At 47.0% G+C, this 20,699-nt stretch overlaps 2 protein-coding genes across 2 annotated transcripts in view; one reads left to right on the top strand and one right to left on the bottom strand.

The window, feature by feature from the left end:
* Positions 1-4,666: 4,666 nt before the first annotated feature.
* On the bottom strand, positions 4,667-20,340 carry CHAC2 (ChaC glutathione specific gamma-glutamylcyclotransferase 2). The gene is made up of 3 exons (XM_083175237.1): positions 19,973-20,340; positions 9,190-9,225; positions 4,667-6,422 (listed from the first exon to the last, which is right to left on the bottom strand). Exons 1-3 carry the CDS (start codon positions 20,105-20,107, stop codon positions 6,039-6,041), a joined length of 555 nt encoding a protein of 184 aa, XP_083031363.1. The 5' UTR covers positions 20,108-20,340; the 3' UTR covers positions 4,667-6,038.
* Positions 20,340-20,699, top strand: part of ASB3 (ankyrin repeat and SOCS box containing 3) — a 119,565-nt gene continuing 119,205 nt past the window's right edge. Inside the window, exon 1 of the mRNA XM_083175236.1 lies at positions 20,340-20,497. The gene's annotated coding sequence lies outside the window, so the exon portion shown is untranslated. The remainder of the gene's footprint in view (positions 20,498-20,699) is intronic.

The raw sequence follows: 20,699 nt of genomic DNA on the forward strand, positions 1-20,699 counted from the left end.
CACCGCGGCACAACGAACACACGGAGAGCAGCCAGCCAATAACATCACGCCCACGGATGGCAGCTGACGAATCGCGTCTTAGTATGTGGTACAGGCTAGAGTCGGCAACGCCACGTCATTTCCGGGAGTAGTGAAGCCGGCAACCGTGTTTGGAATGCGACAGCTCAGCACTTCCGGGTATAGGTTTTTTTTTTTTAATGTAAACTTTATGCAATAAAAGCAAGAACACAGGTTACACCAATCTTGGTCCTCAAGAATGTCCAGGATCTGAGAGAGCATCCATGCTTGTGCACAGATGAGTACTACTGTAACTCATCTGTGCACAAACATGGATATTTTCCTCAATCTAGAATACAACCTAGGGTACACTGGCTTACCAAGAGGTGGCGGTGATACCGATCCTGACCCATACTTGCCAAATTTTTGGCATGTAGGTTGGCACTGAGGTGGCGGTGGTGCGGCAGAAATGGAAGGGCAATCATGGTTAATATCAGAGCCTTCTAGCCATTTCGGGAGAGTCGGCAAATATGTCCTGACCCCTTCCTCATCCTTTCTCTAATACGGTGATAGTATCAGAGCCCCCTGATTTGGAACCTTGGTAGGAACTTTCACGCACAAATGGGAGAATCTAATTACCCACAATGAAGTTGCAGCTGTATACCTGGCTTACAGTACCGCTGAATGGTCGGATTGATGTTGGCAGCCACATAGGCCTGCGATCAATAATTTAAGAGTTTAGCGCTTGAAATGGAACTCAATTGCCATTGCAAAAGTTTACACACCACCGCAAAAGTAACACACGCCATGGACAAGCATCACGGGTAATTGGATTCCCCACTAAGAGACAGATGACCAAGGCTGGTAGCATCACTGCCTCACACCAGTCTTGGGTTTGGTTCCCCGCCACGGTCCTTACTGTAGTTTGTGTATTACTACAGGACTCCTACAATCCAAAAACATAATGGTATGTTAGTTAGCTCCTCACCCTACACCTCTTACCCTAACCCTCCTTACCTGTTATCCACTGCATATACCCCGATCAAGATGCTGGCTGTCTGTATTACGGATGCGGTATCCTGTTCCTTACGAGGTCCCAGCACCAGTCTACTTACGGCAGTTGGGACGCTAGCCTCTGTAAATTGAACGGCTGCATCCTGACTGCATCCCCACAGTTAGTATATATCATAGGGTCAACAGTGTCTATGTTGAACCCAAAGGCCGGTTTCACACACTCCGGCTCCTGCCGGACGGTGAAATCCCGCACGGCCAGGGAGCCGTGCCGCACACATTAGTTGTGAATGGACACTATTGTGTCCATTCACACGGGACGGCCACGACCCGGCCGCACGGTTGCAGCCGGATCCCGCCACTGGAAGGGACGGCTGCCGGGCTGTGGCCATCCCCTCCATGATAAACTAGTGTGTGCGGCACGCGGCTCCCTGGCCGTGCAGGATTTCACCGTCCGGCAGGAGCCGGAATGTGTGAAACCAGCCAAAGAGTTGTCATGTACAAGGTGAACATGGAAAAAATGTCAACACATGCAAAATGTCAACAAAAAAATGGTTGGCACATGAAAAGATTGACACTTTTATTTTGCCATCAATATGTACATTTGAGCACGTGAACCTCCAATTAGTGTACCCCTTTGCTCACCATGCTCCGGGTCACTTTACCGTTACCAATAGCTGTCTCTGACCACCTCACCGCAGTTATCCCTCCCCCTGCGACAGGACAATGCATACATTGACAAACAGAATCCTCAGAATCAACCTCAGAGTGTCATAGAATCACCACAAATGTATATTTTTATTTTCAAAGTAAAATACCTGATCAGAGAATTAAGGCAAATATAGCTCTCCATTAAATAAGAAGGTTTATTATACTAAAATAATTAACGGACATTTGAGAACAAAGATTATTGCAGTGACTGAAGTTCTGTAGAAGAGGTATTAATCCAAGGATGTGCTCATTTCCCACAGATTACATCTTGTGGACACCTTATTGCCAGGATAGAGACTCCTTCCACCCGTGAGGAATGAAGTGTGTTCATTTACTGACAAACAAATACAAGCCTTTATCGAAAGACAATTAAAGTGAATAGGATCGTAACCCCAGGCCAGATGTTCTGAGGTATAACGTTACTGACCAGTCATCGGAATAGTGGAACCTGAAAGTAAAAGCTACTTGGAAGAGACTTCAGACCTTTTCCATATATAAAGTACTGTACGTTCTCCAATAAAGGCAATAACACCTTTAGTATCAGACTGGAGGTAGTATGGATTGGGAAGGTAAACTGCAAAGCACAATCATTTCCCAACAGCTCATGTTCTGCAGAAACATGAAGACTTTTTAGTACAGGTTGAGTATCCCTTAACCCTGGGGTAGCCAACCCTAGTCCTCGAGAGCTACCAACAGTGCAGGTTTTGCAGGTCTCCTCACAGAATCACAAGTGAGCTAATTAGCTCCATCTGTGTATCTTTTAAAATGTGTCAGTGATTAATGAGTGCAGCTAGGTTGTCTGGAAAATGTGAACTGTTGGTAGCTCTCGAGGGCCAGGGTTGGCTACCACTGCCTTAACCAAATATCCGTTATCCAAATTATCCTGAAAACCATTCATTCCAGAAAGTGGGGGATTTTTTTTTTTTTTTTGTGAAAAGCACTACTGGGGACATGATATGTAACTGGCACTACTGGGGACATCTGTAACAGCACTACTGGGGACATGATGTGTAACTGGCACTGCTGGGGACATGATGTGTAACTGGCACTGCTGGGGACATGATGTGTAACTGGCACTGCTGGGGACATGATGTGTAACTGGCACTACTGGGGACATCTGTAACAGCACTACTGGGGACATGATGTGTAACTGGCACTGCTGGGGACATGATGTGTAACTGGCACTGCTGGGGACATGATGTGTAACTGGCACTGCTGGGGACATGATGTGTAACTGGCACTGCTGGGGACATGATGTGTAACTGGCACTGCTGGGGACATGATGTGTAACTGGCACTGCTGGGGACATGATATGTAAGTGGCACTGCTGGGGACATGATGTGTAACTGGCACTGCTGGGGACAGGATATGTAACTGGTACTGCTGGGGACAGGATATGTAACTGGCACTGCTGGGGACATGATATGTAAGTGGCACTACTGGGGACATGATATGTAACTGGCACTACTGAGAACATGATATGTAACTGGCACTACTGGTTTTAAAACATGTAGTGGAACATGTCCCTGACTTTGTCCCTGATGACGGGAGAAAACTCCCGAAACATGTGTGAGAAATAAAGATACCATTTGTTATCACTAAGAAGCCTTTTGAGTGCCGCTGCAGTTTGTTCCACTACATGTGAGCCTTGGGTTTACAGAGGGCACCTAAGCCATCCACTACATTGGTCTACACAAGTGTGTGCTACTGTGCACAGGGGTGGGAACTTGGCGGGTGGCATTTACCTGCTTGCCGAGCTCTGAACACTCGAGCAGGGTCCGAATCAGGCCCATGGTAACGCGGCAGTGCGGACATCTTTTTTTTTTTGCTCAAAATGTCTTCTTATTATTAGTGTTAAAACTGGGAGTCACAAAACTACTCTGCCAGATTACACTGATCAGTTTTGTTGTGGGACACACAAGACATACAACATTAATATTTATATACTGAGACAGTATTATGGCTTTTAATGAGCAATTGCTGCCATAATACTGTCTCAGTATATAAATATTACAGCCATACAAGCCTCATTGCCAGTTTATGTTTATATGTTGTATGTTGTATGTCTTGTGTGTCCTTGTTGTGGGACAGGTACAGTTCAGTGCGACTGAGTCTGAATCTGCCTACAGAGCGCTGTGATACAGTCTCTGCTGCTCCTCTGTGCCTCATCTACGACTTTGTGTTTAAAACTAACATCGCAGCCCACCAGCTCTAGTGCACGGTGAGTTGTGTTTTGTGGTTTCTGCAATGAGAATAAGATACAAAATCTAAAGAAAAAGACCCTAATCTACTAGTTTTGGAGTGGCAGGTCAGTATGGAGAGGTGTGTGAGGTCACATCTGCAAGTATCATGTTCTAAGGGAATGCTTTAAATTCATATGGACCAAGAATAGTCCAGAGACTATTTACCTACATTTTCTTAGACCTTTTCTCATTTACCAGAATCTATTGGAGGTGAAAGATTAAAAGCTGCACACTGTAATGCTAAATCTATTTTATATTTGAAATGATCCATTCACCACACAAGGCAGAGGAGAAGGACTGGTATGGTGCGGGATTTAAAGAGTCTAATAAGAGAATGCTTAAGGCCAGTGATTGCTATGAATGTACATAATTACCTATGTGCATTAATGTGGCCCACTGGGATCTGGGTAGATTGAGCCACTTGGGCCGTGATCTGAGCATTACCAGGGCTACCTACTGTATAATGCAGCGGTGGGGAACCGCCGGCCGTATACGGCCCCCGGAGCCGGTCTTTGTGGCCCGCCCACCCGCCGAACAGTCAAGTACAGGGGAAATCTCGCGAGAGCTACCGACCTCTCGCGAGATTTCCCCTGTATGAGACTCCCTGCACAGCTGCCGGACCACACCTACCGGCGACTCATAAACTGCGGCAGCCGCCGGAGCGTGGGACGGCTGCCGCAGGATAATTTGTAAAAAAAAAAATGTAAATGGCCCCCGAGGCATTATGCCTCAATGCAAACAGCCCTTGGACCCCAAAAGGTTCCCCACCCCTGGTATAAGGGTAGACCTCACATGATCAGCCTGAGAGTTACCAACTTCCACCACGCAAACTTTAGGCCTTATTCACCCAGAGCACAGGTACTCAAAGATGGTCCTCGGGACCCCACACAGTGCATGTTTCGCAAATCTTCTACCAAAATCAAGTGAAATAATTAGCTCCACCTGTTTTAAAATGCATCAGTCAGTAATGAGCGCACCTGTCGGGTGACCTGGAAAACATGAGCTGTGTAGGGTCCTGAGGACTGATCCATTGCATAGACTACCCTGATGCGATCATGTGGGTAGCAGGATAGACCCCCCCCCCCCCCCCCTCTTAAGCTAGCAAAGTCCTAGTTAGTGTTTCAGGTAATCTGCAATGTACTGTAACAAACATTTCATGTGTTTGTGTAAAACTTCCTTCTGGTCCCTAAATCTCTATACAGGCTGCCACCATTTCTTTTTTTAAATGCTGCTGGAATACCAGGGACATTAACAAGGGCCTGCAGCAAACCAGAGGGGAAACAAAGACCAGCGCAGAGGATAAATAACATTATGAAATGTGGAAGCAGAAACATTTCAATCATAGTCTGAATTTTATCATCTCATCGCACAATGTTATGCGAGTGCGTGTTACAATGACCAAGTGCACTGGATGTCGCTCGGCGTGAAATATTCTCAAAGTGATGCTACAAGTTCGGTTTATGTTTCTTTTCAAGTTATTTTATATTGTACAGTAGTAGGATTTGTGCAAAATATGACCAGTCTACGCCGTACTCAATTCATGCTCGCCGGGTTAATTGAGCACCAAAGCTAAAATATCCGCCACCATGTGGCCTTAATAAATAGAGTTTTAACAGCGTCAAGGTTTTAAAACCACAGAGAGAAAGCGCTAAACTTTTGCATATAAAATGTAAATATTTCCGTAACTCCTTCATCTAAGCATAAATAAAAGCTAGCCCTATTGTACACATAAGGCCTGATTCAGACCTGCGAGCAAGGCTGCAATTTTTGCAGACGGGCAAAACCATGCTGCGTTGCAGGTGGGGCAGATGGAACATGTGCAGAGAGATTTGGGTGGGGTATGTTCAAACTGAAATCTTGATTGTAGTGTAAGAATAATGCAGCCAGTATTTACCCTGCACAGAAACAAAATAACTCCCCCCAAATCTAATTCTCTCTGCACATGTTACATCTGCCTCAACTGCAGCGCAGCATGGTTTTGTCCATCTGCAAAAATTGCAGCCTTGCTTGCAGGGCTGAATCATTCCCATAGCTCCATTTCTACAGATGACCGTTTGTGGCACATGGTGTTTGCAATTATATGCAATTTAGGTTTTGGTACCTCTCCAATCGTTCCCTCACTAACTTTTCTAAAGAAAAAAGATGCTCGTCTGCATCTTCGGGAACCAGGTTCCTGAGTGAATTAGCGAGTTCAAACAGGTATTCTGTATTTTTCCCACTGGGGCCGACGGCGTTAAAAATCTGTTCTGCGATGTCTTCTAGGGGAGCAGGACCGAGGTAGTTGGGATTATCACACGTTCCGATATACAGAAGTACATTGAATGGTTTTATTGAAGGATCTTTCGGGTAAAAGACAACGGTAGTAGTCCGGTAGCCCCCTTTCTCTCGGAAATCAAGGTAAGCTTTCACTTCTTCCTCCTTTCCCTCTGGCAGTCGGTAGGCAACACCCCATACACAGCCCTGTTGAGATAGAATAGTTACAATTCAATCCTTAAAGAAAGGGATAGAAAAAAATAAAGAACAGGACCGTACTTATCAAAGTCAATTGACCTGCCTTAAAAGAGTTGTGCTTTGTCTTTAAGAGAACTTTAGTAAAACTTGCTGTGAATTAGTGTCTGGGAGTGGGAAACTTTGCCTTTCTGCTATGGTGTGGAGAAACCAGTACTGACATAGAGCGAGTAGCGAAGCAAGTGCTGAATTCCTAGATCTTACTACAACCAGTTTACACACAGCATTACCACCTGTCAATCCGGGGTACCACATAGAGATTTGCAGTGTTTGAATGGACACAAAGCAGTTCACGAGGAAAAGAAGTCTGCCACATAAAAATACAGACGGAAAAGTCCTTTGGAACATTGGAGAAGTTTGCAGCCATATTTTTATGGAACCGGCCTATGTATCTCTAGACAGGTGGTTCTCAAACAGTTCACGTTTTGCAGGTGCACATTATCAGTGCTGACAAATTTTAAAAGATCCACAGGTGGCGCTAAATTGCTCACAGGATACCTGGAAAACGCGCAGTGGGTGGATACGAAGCAGTCTTTAATACTTGAACCACCCAACCGTTGTTACCTTTTGTGACCTCCTGCAAGATCGTATGTATTAAAATTGCTCTGCAGGATATGTTTTATTTGTTTTTAATGCTTGTATTAGGTGTGCATTATTAAGTCGATAATGAAAAGGTCGACACAAGAAAAAGGTGTATATAGGCTGACGCAAGCAATAGCTCGACATCAATTTTAACTTTCCTTAGTACCTAGGTCTTTCCCGTTCTCATTAGTAGACGACATGGATCGTAAAGTTCTTTAAAAGAAAAAAAAAAATTTAAAAAACTAATTTCTACCTTTTTATGTGTCAATCATTGGCATGTTGACCTTTTGCCGCTAGACCAATAACATTCGACCTAACAACCTACACCTCTTGCATTTAGGATTCATGTGTATTTCAAACATTTGAAATCATACACAAGCTCAGAAAAGAAAGCCACTCAATAAATACTTAAAGGTCATTGTAATTTGCTCTGAAATCCGATAACTCAACACTGTTATATTTATGTGGAACTTATGACTGGAAAGTAAAAGCAGGAAAAAAAGTGCGTAACATAAAATAAAAGGAAAGTAGTGCACAAACCAACAAATTACAATCAAGGCTTTATATCTGAACACACACACACACACACACACACACACACACACACACAGTGGACAGAGGAGGGGGGAGTGGTGTGATAAGGACAACTTTAATGAACTGTAAAGCTCACAGAAAGTGACAGAACAATCAGTGAAAACAATGTGGATTTGTTGATCTACTGCTAGGCAGATTGTGTCAGTATTGCATCTGCCAGTATTCGGGTGGCTGGGCTCCATGTAATATCTGGATTTAAGCTACACTAGTTCAGTGAATGTGTCTGGAACCCAGCCTGCATTGTGGCTGCTCTATAGGCAGCTGGCTGTTATTTAGTTTGCAGCAATTGCTAAGACGTTGCACATGTACTCCTGGGTGGCATGGTTCATGGAATCAATACCAAACGTTTCTCTAAACCAGTGTTCCCCAGGCTCATCCTCCAGGCACACGTACAGCCCAGGTTTTAAGGATATCCGTTCCATGAGCAGATGGAGAATATGAAATAACTAGGTTCTAATTAAGTCAACAATGCTCATGTAGGACTATCCTTAAACCCAGGACTGTAATGCTGGGTACGCATTAGATGACCCCGGATCACGGCTGCTGATGTAACGATACATCGGTTACCCGTACAGCTTGAACAAGGGGCCTGAGTCACAGCTGATTGCTCTTCTGCAAAGTTGAAGGGGGGTTTTGGGAACCGCACAAGGTCCTACTCACCAAGTGTGAATTGGGTCAAAAGAGATCCCTTTCACCACTCTGGTGGGGTTCGGCCTGAGTTGCCTGTTACCAACTTTTAGTAGACGTGTTGTCCCTTACGGGATAGGGGATCTTTGTGTGTTGGTGGTGCTCCCCTGAGTCCGATATTTTAGGACTGTACATTCCCCTCTTCTTCTGCAAAGTTGCAGATAACGATAGTGTGGATAGCGAATGAATCGTCATTCGATATCCACGGCCAAATCATGCGCAATTCACAAACCATCGATTGATTTCTCCAGTCTGTGGAAATGTGAGCAAGTCCGACCCTATGACCATCTGCGACAGAGACAGACTGATCGAGGCCGGCGCAGATGTCACAGGCCTTTCCTTAAAGTGCAGGCAGATTTTTCTGACACACCCAGAAAATGGCAGGTGACCACCCCCCAAATAACGGCTTCCTGTCAGTCAAATAGCGAGGGGCTTACGATTTTGATAAATACGCTTTTTTGTCACTATTTCATTTCGCGCACGCGCAATACATAAAGTAGGCATGCACATTCATTCGAAATTTGCTCATCAGTGATGAGATCTGAATCAGGCACGATATATTGTACAGGCTTTACAATATATCGGTCATTAGCCGCATTTAACTGTGTGCTGTCGGCAGCTGGGGCGTTTCATCTGCCATGCGGCACAGCAGATGGTACAATCCCAATGCCGGTGGGCAAAAGCGCGCAGAAGTGCTACACACTAGCAGAAGTGCACTGTAAGTCATTCCTATTGGCCAGATCAGACACATCTAGTGTGCCCCTGAAGGAACTGGGGTTCGGAACACGGCTTTAAACTGTGCACAGGAAATAACATCATCAGATTGGTCGCAGTGTAACACGCAGGAAATAATTACCTCTGGATCTTCGACAAGTGTGACCACTCTTCCAGGCTATTAAATATAAAACAAAAAGGAAATGTTATTGGAGGACACCACACCGTCATGAGAAATGTACATACAGTATGTTACATACAATGGTACTCTTTACCTAGAAGGGCGCCCACGATTTTGGGCATCGCAAGGTAAAAAATTGCGTCGGTCGCATCGCATGCGACCAAAAAAATCGCATGCAATGCGACCGACGCGATTATCGCGATTTCCCATAGGGAACAATGTTAAATGTCCCAATTGACCCGATTTTCCATAGGGAACAATGTTAAATGGCCCACAGAGGCCAAATAGGCACCCTGAAGTGTGAAATGGCCCCCCCCAATTGTTAACACCACCCCACGATCAACGTGAACCCGAAGCGTGGCGAGCGGAGCGAGCCCGCGAGGGGCGGCGGTATGCGTCCTATGACCTTTTCATACCCCCACTATCCACGTCGGCGTGGAGTTGAGAATAGAAAGTGTGTCGAGCGCAGCGAGCCACCGAGCCCGAAGTGTGGCGAGCACAGCGAGCCCCGCGGACACCTGTGAAGCCCGCGAGGGGACGCGGATACCTGTGAAGGTATCCGCGTCCCCTCGCTGCGCTCGCCACACTTTCTATTCTCAACTCCACGCCGACGTGGATAGTGGGGGTATGAAAAGGTCGTAGGACGCGTACCGCTGCGATCGCCACGCTTCGGGTTGACGTTGATCGTGGGGTGGCGTTAACAATTGGGGGGCCCATTTCACACTTCTGGGTGCCCATTTGGCCTCTGTGGGCCATTTAACATTGTTCCCTATGGGAAATCGCGGTAATCGCGTTGGTCGCATCGCATGCGATTTTTTGGTCGCATGCGATGCGACCGACGCGATTTACATTTTAACATGTATTTCTATGTAAAATCGCTGGCATCGCATCGGTCGCATCGCATGCCATTATAATGGCATGCGATGTACATGCGATGCCTGCGATGGGCACCCTTCTAGGTAAAGAGTACCCATACAATCAGTGAAAGCCATCGTCATAACAAAATACAGCACAGGTTCTCAAACTCGGTCCTCAGGACCCCACACAGGGCATGTTTTGCAGGTCTCCTCACAGAATCACAAGTGAAATAATGAGCTCCACCTGTGGATCTTTTAAAAAGTCTCAAGGAGTAATGAGTGCACCTGCCGGGTGACCAGGAACAAATGAACACAGTGTTGTCCTGAGGACCGAGTTTGAGAACCCCTGATATAGACTAAGGACCACTGCGAAGTATATGGGACAATGCACTCCCCACTGTATATCATTTTGGTTATTAAAAATCTTGAAATACTTTTTTGACAAAATGCAAACAAAGGCAGAAAGCCCTTACAAGTCATATACCCAGACCACTGCGCCCACAGTAATTGCAGTGGCTTTTCATTGGAAGACCTACCTGCTAATCACATGCTGGAGAGGCAATGTACAATGCAATCTGCAGATAGTGTTTAACCTTGGGAAGCCACACCCCTTCCTATCTGCCAGCGCCTAAAACATGCTTAAGGCTGCAGCCCGTTGCAGTTCTCAGCTGCGGGGGAATGGCTGGTGGTGTATACCTGCCAACCGTAATGTGTCCCCAGGGGCTGCAGCCAATGACAGTCCCTGGAAGCTGCACGGAAGAAGGTGGGGTATGTGCACATTTGCAAGCTTCCCTGCCAGCTGTAATGTGCTCCTAGGGTCTGCAGCTGATGCAGCTTCTAGAAGCCAGAGACTTGTGTACAGTAGGAGCTGCCACTGCAACAAGATAATATTATGTCTAATGAAGTAGTTTCCTGATTTATTGCTGAATTACATCATAACACACCATTAAATATCTAATTATCATTTGTGCATTATACTAGGGGGGAATTCAATTAGCCATGGTAATATACCGCAGGCTAACTGACCCCCGGACTATTCAATTAGCCCCGAAAGCAGCCTGAAGGCGGTACTTAACAGGGATTTCGGAGTCTCCTGAACCTCTGCGTTATTAAATAGCCTGTTATCCAGTGCCACAAAGCTGTGAACAATTAGGTTGGGGAGATTATCTTGGATTTAATGGTATATATTCAATTAGTGTCTGATCCATTCCAACATTCATTTGTCGGAATGGATCAGTCACTACCCATTCAAAATCAGCAGACAAATCCGAATGTCGGATTTGGACACTGATTGTTGCTCACCCGGCTGGCACCGGTACCGGCTGAGCGGCGGCGTGATAAGGACGGGAGGCAGCGCGAAGTGGCAGGGTGGCGGGACGGTGCCAGATGAGCTGCTGCTTACCCGGCGCCATCCTCCCTGCCCCAATCCAACATCTTTTCAAACTGGATTGAGATTGCTGTAAAAAGGGGCCAAAACCTGTCAGATTTGTCCGCGTTTCCTTCAAAAACAGGTGGATCCGCTGCTATTCTGCCAATACACCTGGTTGTAGCATTCCAACAGGTCACAAAAAAGCACCCAGCATCGAATAGGTCGGAACCTCCTCCGACCTAAATGAGTCGGAAACTGCCATCTTTCCGACAAGAAGGCAGCTTCAACTGTAAATGAATATACGTGTTAATATGTGTTAATGCATTTAGCGTTGTCCGACTGTTTTCATATTATAAAATGCATGAAAAAATTATGCAGATTGTAATGTTGTAATAATGCATGAGAGCAGGTGTCATAATAATGCATGAGAGCAGGTAGTTAGATTTGAGGATGAAAGTAGAAGATCCCTACAATATAACATAAAGGCGCTTGTGAGGGTGAAGCTTGTATGATTTATATACTGTAAATAAAAAAATAAAAAAGGTTTTTAAATAAATTATGTGAAATTATGATCAAGCTAAATTTTTATTTATTTATAGAAGATATAAGGGTACAAAAGTAAAAGAGTCAAAAACACAAAGCCCTAGCTTCAAGAGATAAAGAATAACTAAAAAAACACAAACATATCGTAACATTCATTAAGAGATTAACATTTGACACACGTGTTGCTGGTAGCTTCTGTGTTCTATTGTTAGCGCATTGCATTTCTATCAGTGATGCTCAGTCAGGTTCGGGTAAGCATCTGTGACACACATGGTGTTCTAGCAGGGGGTCGTAGAACTACCGAAATAAGCTACTAAAATATAGGCTTTGGGGCATAAGAAAAACAAACCAAGGTCAATAGTGCAAAACTTTGCTGAGTTAACATTCATCGTGCAGTAAAAAGGTGAAATAACCACTAGTCTGCAAGCGTATAAGTAACGGGACAGAATGCACCCATAGGATTGGCTGATTACATATTTGCATTAACAGACACGGGTATATAAATAGAGTGGCGCTGAGTGTACGAAGGCAGCGGTTCTGTGGTACAGTATGAACCAATCACTTCATGATACATTCGTTCGGAACCAATGAATTGGGCTCAGCTTACAGAACCAAGAATAAGGCCAAATATTTCATTTACTGGCAATGCTGTAAATGCGGATTAGAATACCTTGTACCTTAAATTTACTGGAGCAATATAACATATGTATTCCTAGATGTAATAGGCCCGCAGGACAGGCCAACCTGTGGCTCTACAGATGTTGTGAAACTACACATCCCAGCATGCCTTGCCACAGTTTTAACACTCCCTTATAGCGAAAATGTGGCAAGGCATGATGGGATTTGTAGTTTGACAACATCTGGAGAGCCACAGGTCGGCCAGGCCTGTAATAGGGTCTAGGTGCGTTTTCTGCGACAACGCACCTAGTTCAGTGTGTGAACTAGGCACGTAAACCAGGACTACTCGCATCAGATTCGAGCATATATGATCTGCTTACGAACGCAAGCAAAGCTGACGAATCATACGTGTGGCATGTATGATATGAAGATCGACATCTTGACCCGCGCATGGTAATGATATAGAAAAATACCTCACAATGTGAACACAACTGATCGCACCACCTGTCAAAATAGTGCGTTTGGGCCTACAATGATCTGCTGTATGGTCAGCTTTCATTGAGGAGTAGCAGAATTCTGTTTTCTCAGCCAGACAACTTCTCTGTATGGTAAATTTGAATGGAGTTTGTCCTTGGAAGGGTAAAGAAAAACCATGGGATCCCCTCTACATTAATACTGCCAGTACCATGGTGCACCGTTAAGGGCTGGTAAAACTATAGCCAGGAGAGCCGTTGTGTACAACTTAGACCCAGGCCGAAGTGTGGTACACAACAGGGGTGTTGTTACACAGGGTTTGGTACATGCCATCAATGTGTGATCCACTTCACTGCGATCCGGAGGTGCAATAATTAGCTCCACCTGTGGATCTTTTAACATGTGTCAGTGAGTAATGAGTACACCTGTACTGATGACCAAACACATACTGTGTGGGGTCCTGAGGACCACGTTTAAGAACCACTGCTCTGCCCATTCCCATTACCCTGAATAGCTTCCCTCTCATTGGTCCAGCTTGGGAGTTAGTGATATCACAGAACTGTCCCTTACATGGATGCAGATTTTGGGGGAGATTCTCTATCACAGAAATGCGGTAAAAACCCCGTTATCGGGGTTTTAACCGCATTTCTGTATGCTGTATTGTCCCTCCGCAGAGACAGCGCTGCGGAGGGAATCGCCAGCAAAAGCTGGCGATTCCCTGCAGAAGCCTATGGGCTTCTTACCGCAGCGCTGTTTGAGGGATCCGTCACGGATTTCTCCCAGCGTGCCCTGCGGCCGGCGCCGGGGTCTGCGCATGCGCAGATGGACTCCCGGGTCACAGACCCGGAAGTCTAGTGCCGGCACCGCATCGCAAGGGACAGCTCTTATCGCAAGAGCTGTCCCTTGCGTTAATAACCGCATAGGTTACAACATATGCCGTTATTAATGATGCGATGTCCGGCGAAGGGGGGCGGCTAGTTTTACAACATCCCGCCCTTTATAACAAGGTGGTGTATAAGAAGGGTAAAACTGAACTCCTTCATGCACATAATAAGGAATTATAGGGTTCTTGTGTATTATCACAGCGCCCATCGCATCACATACCATTAATTAAGGTATGCGATGGGACCGACCCGATTTGAGCCTTTCCCCGGGCTGAGTATACAATTTTAATATCGCGTCGCATCGCATGCCATTATAATGGCATGCGATGCGATCATGGCTGATTTGGGCTTATTCCCATGTTAAATGCCACCCCCCAGACCCAATCTTTAATTGTATACCCACCCTGATGGATAATGAGTATGTTAAAGCCCTAAGCGTGGCGAGCCCCACGAGGGGACGCAGAATATATGTGAAGTCATCCGCGTCCGCTCGCCATGCTTCGGGCTCGGTGGCTCACCACAGTATATATAATCCACTCCATGCTGACGTGGATAGTGGGGGTATGAAAAGGTTGGAGGACGCGTACCGCCGCTCGCCACGCTTTGGGTTGGCATTGATAGTGGGGTGGCGTTAACAATGGGGGGGCATTTAACATAGTCATTACCCATCAGGGTGGGTGTACAATCAAAAATCGGGTCTGGGGGGGGGGGCATGTAACATAGGAATCAGGCATCTGGGTGCCTGTACAATTAAAAATCGGGTCCAATTGCGTCGCATCGAATGTGATCATATCGCATGCGATGCGATTTTTGGTTGTACAACGCCCTACAATGGAAATTGTGGGCGCCGTGATAATACACAAGTACCAATTATAGTATCTAGGAATGTGTAATATAGCCGACCTACATACAGTAGTAAACAAAGTATGATGCAGTTCAAAATATCTGTCAGAGGGCTCAATTCGATCATCCGTGAGGGGAATTGCTGCTGCAGTGGTGTGGAAATCCCGGCAATGTCACCTCATCTCGCCCCCACTCGTGGCCCAAACTCATCCCGGACTCACAGATTTACAGTATGTATGCAATCCAATTCAAACAACAGCATCAAACCTGATCCGCCAGGAACTACCGCCGAAGCCCAACCTTTATGGGCCAATTCTATCAAGATGTGGCTGTGTATGTTCCCCTGCTTGTTAAAGGGTGATGCTACCTTTAGTAAAGCGGTCACTAATGAAATATGCCCCTCCAATGTACAGCATACAGCCCCCTCATTACCTGAAGCAGACTCTTGTCCCAGACCTCAGTGCTGGAGTCCTCATTGTACCATCAGAGCCACCTCCTACTAACATACATTCTACACAGATCCCTAATAATGTTACCAAAAGGCATCACTGATATCTGTGCCAACAGACCCATGCACAGAGAGTTAGACTTGAGTGGAGTGTGTTGAAACTGAAATCTAAATTGCAGTGTAAAAATAATGCAGCAAGTATTTACCCTGCACAGAAACAAAATAACTCCCATAAATCTAACTTTCTCTGCACATGTTGCATCTTCCCCACCTGCAGTGCAGTATGGTTTTGCCCATTTTGAGAACAAATTTGGGTACTTGTGAGTTATCTGGGCGCCCGATTTCTAAATCGTGTCGCATCGGGCACATCGCATCGCATGCGACCATCGGATGCGATGCGATGACCCGATTTTTCCATAGGAATCAATGTTAAAATGGACTGAGTCCATTTTAACATGGAATTCAATGGGAAAAAGGGGTCCTTTTCATACCCCTACTATCCAAGTGGGCATGGAGTTGGATATAAACCTGTGGCGAGCGTAGCGAGCCACCGAGCCCGAAGCGTGGCGAGCGTAGCGAGCCCCGCGAGGGGACACAGAATACCGTCCCCTCGCGGGGCTCGGTGGCTCGCTACGCTCGCCACAGGTTTAGATCCAACTCCATGCCCACTTGGATAGTAGGGGTATGAAAAGGACCCCTTTTTCCCATTGAATTCCATGTTAAAATGGACTCAGTCCATTTTAACATTGATTCCTATGGAAAAATCGGGTCATCGCATCCGATGGTCGCATGCGATGCGATATCGCATCGCATCTGATTGTATGCCTTAACTTAAGGCATACAATCAAAAAATCGGGCGCCCAGATAACTCATAAGTACCCAAATTTGTACTGTGATCAGATCTGAATAAGGGCCAATGTGCAGGTGCTGTATCACTTTGATTTAACATATGAGAGCTTGTGGCCAATCACAGATGGGTACACCTGTAATATTCTGTACCAATACAGTGATGGGGGGCACTTGCCAGTTGCCTTTTACGTCTGCTCCGGAGGAAACCATGACTGCATGTGCTACATAGTTGCCAGGGGAGATCTCCCACTGATATCAACTATGTCTAAAGGAAAATTTGGTCTCCTCTAGTATACAAGAAGCAGAGAACGCATTTGTACACAAGAGAATGATGAAAACAAGGGTTTATAAATAACGTCATAATATGGCTGGCTGTTCTTATCAGTTGAGTCTGGACCGCCCCCTGGCAGAGAATAGAGAAAAGCAGTACCGTAGCATCTTGTTACTGAGCTGAGGATTAGTAATCACCTCATGTTCTGGGCGAGTGCTAGGAATGGCTGAGTATCGATGCCCTGCTAGGGAGGGAATACCATTCTTTACCTGGTAGGGAGGGGAGAAGCATCGGGCTTTGAGATGGGGCTCTTGTTCAGGGGTCTTTGCCTCTGTGGGAGAGTCACTCGAAAAGCCCGGTCTAGTATCCACTCCCAGGAAGAAGGGAAAAGCTGGGACCGAGTAGATTGCTCTCTGGTCCGGGGGTAACATGTCGCCCTCGGCCAGGGAGACAGCGAAAAGCCCAGCCCAGTACTCAATCCCTGGGAGAGGTGAAACGTCGGGACTGAGTAGGTGGTTTCTTCTTCCTCAGGTGGTCTATTTGGGCCTCTGCGGGGGAGACTCACCGAAAAAGCCCGGTGGAGTATCCATTCCCATGCCGGGGGTCGGAAAGGGCCCACTGGCTGAGCGGAGAAACACTTGGTCGGACGCTGACTGGCTGGCTGCTTGGAGTCCGAGGCTGCACTGTGCCCCCGGGGAAACTCGGGGGTGCCGAACATGCACGGGTGATCCCAAAATCACCATGCACTAGTATGGCACTAGCACTGCGCACTTTCCCTCTAGGTATGCGCTTCACGTCCTTACCTCGTCCTTTTGGATGGGGTAGGACAATTTTTCACACCCCCACCCTGGCCTTCTGGCTAGGGTCCTTTATTATTTATTTCTCTTCCCCCTCTCACGTTTGTCACTTTTCACGTTCCTTGTATTTTTTTGTAGTTTGTCACTTTTTTTGGGTAGTGTGGTCGACCCGTCTGGGCCTTCCATTTCCCCAATGTGCCGAAGCTCTCGCCTTTTGGGGAGAGCTTCGGTCCCCTTGAGGACGACCCCGAGCCGTAAGGCGGAGGGAAGTCCACTGCGGGTTCCTCCAAACCACGGGGTGCGGAGGACCCACCGTCCTAACCCTTTCGGGGGTTGAGGAATGAGGGTCTCTCTGAGCTTCGGCGAAGAGGACCCACCGTTCCCTATTTTCCCCTCTTCAGCCTTATGGTTGAGAGGGGTTAGGGGAAAAACGGGGCCCTGTCTCTTCGGAGACGGACCCACTCGATCGCACGGCCTCCTTTGCACGTGTTTAGGCACAGCACTGGTGGTGGGGAGCACACCTCGGGCTCCTGAGTTTTTTCAAACTCAACCAGGGGCGGCTGCGTATTTAGCTCGCCACTACAAGCCGTATGACCCCCTGCCAAACTCGCACACAAAGACCCAGGAATTCAGTGCCCTACTTGGGTGCAAGATAAATGTGGACTAAACCCAAATTCTGGATGTAAACCTTCTGGACATCAGCCACCAAAAGCATATAAACAATCAACCATCAAATCTAAGCGGCAAGCCTCAGGCACTACACCAAATTCTTATAACCAATTACACTAAAGGTTTTGGCATCTCAAACAAGTGGTGGAGTCGGGCATTCGTATTATGGGGAGTAGAAAGCACCGCTGTGATGATGAAATTACTCTATTGGGTCATGACACAATTTGTCTCTTATAGAGAACCTTTACACCTATTGCCCATTGGGCTGATTCTGAGAGGGACAATTCTGCAGCCATGTCTGGGTCTTTTGCCGGTGTAGCACGTGGCAATGTATGACTTTATACCTTTGTGGTGTTCATCCTAGCTCCCTGCCTCTCTCACAAGCAGTGCCGTTCCTTTTCCTGCCTGAGGTGTTGCTCTCTACAGTGGGGCTTCTATCCCATGTTGGTCTGTATCTCAAAGCTGAGATACAGACCAGAATGTGCTAGAAGCACCACAGCAGAGCACAACACCCCAGGCAGGAGAGATGTACTGCACTGGATCTGTGGGTCAACCCATTATAAGCGTTTAGTCACTGATGTGTCTTTAGAGGCAGCTACGGGTCACACCATCCTCGGTGCAGAATCTGTCAGCGTATGGCTGCCAATGTGAGCAATAAAGCATCCAAGTTCACAACCTCTTCAGCAACACTCCCTTTGTCCTTCTCAGTAGCCATCGCCCAGGAGTGACCGGCACATTTCCAAGACACCTTGAATACGTCAGTCAGGATCCAGACTGACAGGGGCTATTCTCTCTTTTGTGGGGTTCCACGACCCCCATAGATAGAGATTAGAACCGGTCATGAGCGCAGTAAGCCACAGAGATGGGCTTCGTTACACTCACACCCGTGTCGGGGTACCGGCAGTCAGCATTCCGATGTCGGACTACTGACCATCGGAATCCCGACCACACCCAAGATAGGAGCACAATAACCTTATTTTATCTTTACTGAATGAATCATTCCTTCAAAAATGTATTACATCCAAAACATTTTCAGTAGAATTAGACTTTAGTGCATTAATATGGGCTGCAATCCCAGGTGCAATCCCACATGGATCCCGACATCTGGTTAAAATGTAGAGTCACTGCTGACATTGGGCCTTATTCTAGTTCACTCTTTTTGACAAAATCCTTCTTCGATGGAAAAAAACCATGTGCACTGAAGGTATTCCATACCGAATTCTTTAGTACAAATGTAAGAGACCACAGAGGAATCTCCAATGATACAAGAATGATGGTGTGTCACACAGTACGCACAACCCCGTCAGGAAATACCTGCTTAACCCACTGGCGTGGCATTCTGATTCAACGTTATACAATTGATTGAATTCTACTGGGTCAATGCAATAAGTAAACGCATTCCACCGATCAATCGTGTGAAATATGTCAAATTGTAGGTCATTTACTTGTGATTCCGATCTGATGTGCAGCGCCGTGCATTGTTCCCACATATTGTCACTGCTGCCACAAGGATTTATCTTACCCTGGTGAGCTGGGGTATCGCATGCGACACCTCGAACTAGTGTATGGGCATCTTAAGGGGCTCATTTACCAATGAGTGATAAAGCTCCAGCCAATCAGCTGCGGTCATGTGTCCAGCTACTAACAGTCATGTGTTTGAGAAATGACAGCTGGGAGCGGATTGGCTGGAGCATAATTTATCATAAGCAATGAGTTTTATTACCCTAAAATAGGTCATTTTGGCCCAAATGTGCCCCTATATTACACACTGTAATTTAAAGCCCCACTGTGGCGAGTATTCCCATACATGACACAATGGATGATGCCACCAACGTAGCGTGACACCTCCTTGGCATGGCGCCTGTGTGGGTGGTACGGTTACACACCTGGAGTCTAGCGATAGGCAACTATTCAGCGCCTGTTGCTAGCCCACCCTAAGTGCAGCTTATGCGGCACCACAACCCCTGCCCCCATATTGTGGACATTGGCCAAGCAGGTAATGCTATTCATTGGTGCCCAATAAAAAGAGCCCGGGTACCAGGGCCAGGAAGCCTATGAGACAGCAAATGTGCCCAAAGCCCCAGTGACCCTGCTCCCTATGGCCAGAGACACACACACTCACCTGTCCCGGGACCCCCCGGTGGTCAGTGCTCCCCTGCCAGAACCTCCGGCTGTAGCACGTGATGTAGCCCACCAGCTTCTCCTCATAGGGGAAGTCCACCTTCCAGATGAGAGAGCCGTAGCCGAACACCCACATGATCCCGGCACAGCAGCAGCACCGCAGCACTGCTGCACGTCCGTATGCCGGCAGCTAGGGGGCCGCCGTGCGCAGCCGCTTCCACCGCCCTCACCTGTCACGAAACCCCGCCCCTCCACAGCCAATGACAGCTGGCAGCCGCAAAGCATCGCGGGAAATGTAGTCCGACGTCGCCTCCAGCGCGCTCCTCATACTACAGCTGGCAGCCGCAAAGCATCGCGGGAAATGTAGTCCGAAGTCGCCTCCAGCGCGCTCCTCATACTACTTGTTTCAACGAGCTTTATTCAGCGATGACAAAGAAATTGCTCACAGCAGCGCCGGACTCGAGAGAGAGCTGTAGTTCGGGCTGAGATAATAGCCGATGATGAGCCGGGCTGCGGAGTGATACAGGTGACGTCACACGGCTCTGCGCGGTCAGGGCCCCGCTAGCGTGGAAGGATGCTCCCAGGGGCCCCACACTGTGAATGATCTCAAGTCAGTGGCGCTGGGGGAATGGACATGGAGCATAGTCACTCCCATTTTCCCATATTTAGGATGGTGGTGGCATACTTCCCAACATGCCCCTCTCCAGGAGGGACACTTTGCTCTGTTT

Source organism: Crinia signifera, chromosome 3 (assembly GCF_055691185.1).
Source record: "Crinia signifera chromosome 3, ASM5569118v1, whole genome shotgun sequence".
In the NCBI taxonomy this organism is placed as follows: domain Eukaryota; kingdom Metazoa; phylum Chordata; class Amphibia; order Anura; family Myobatrachidae; genus Crinia; species Crinia signifera.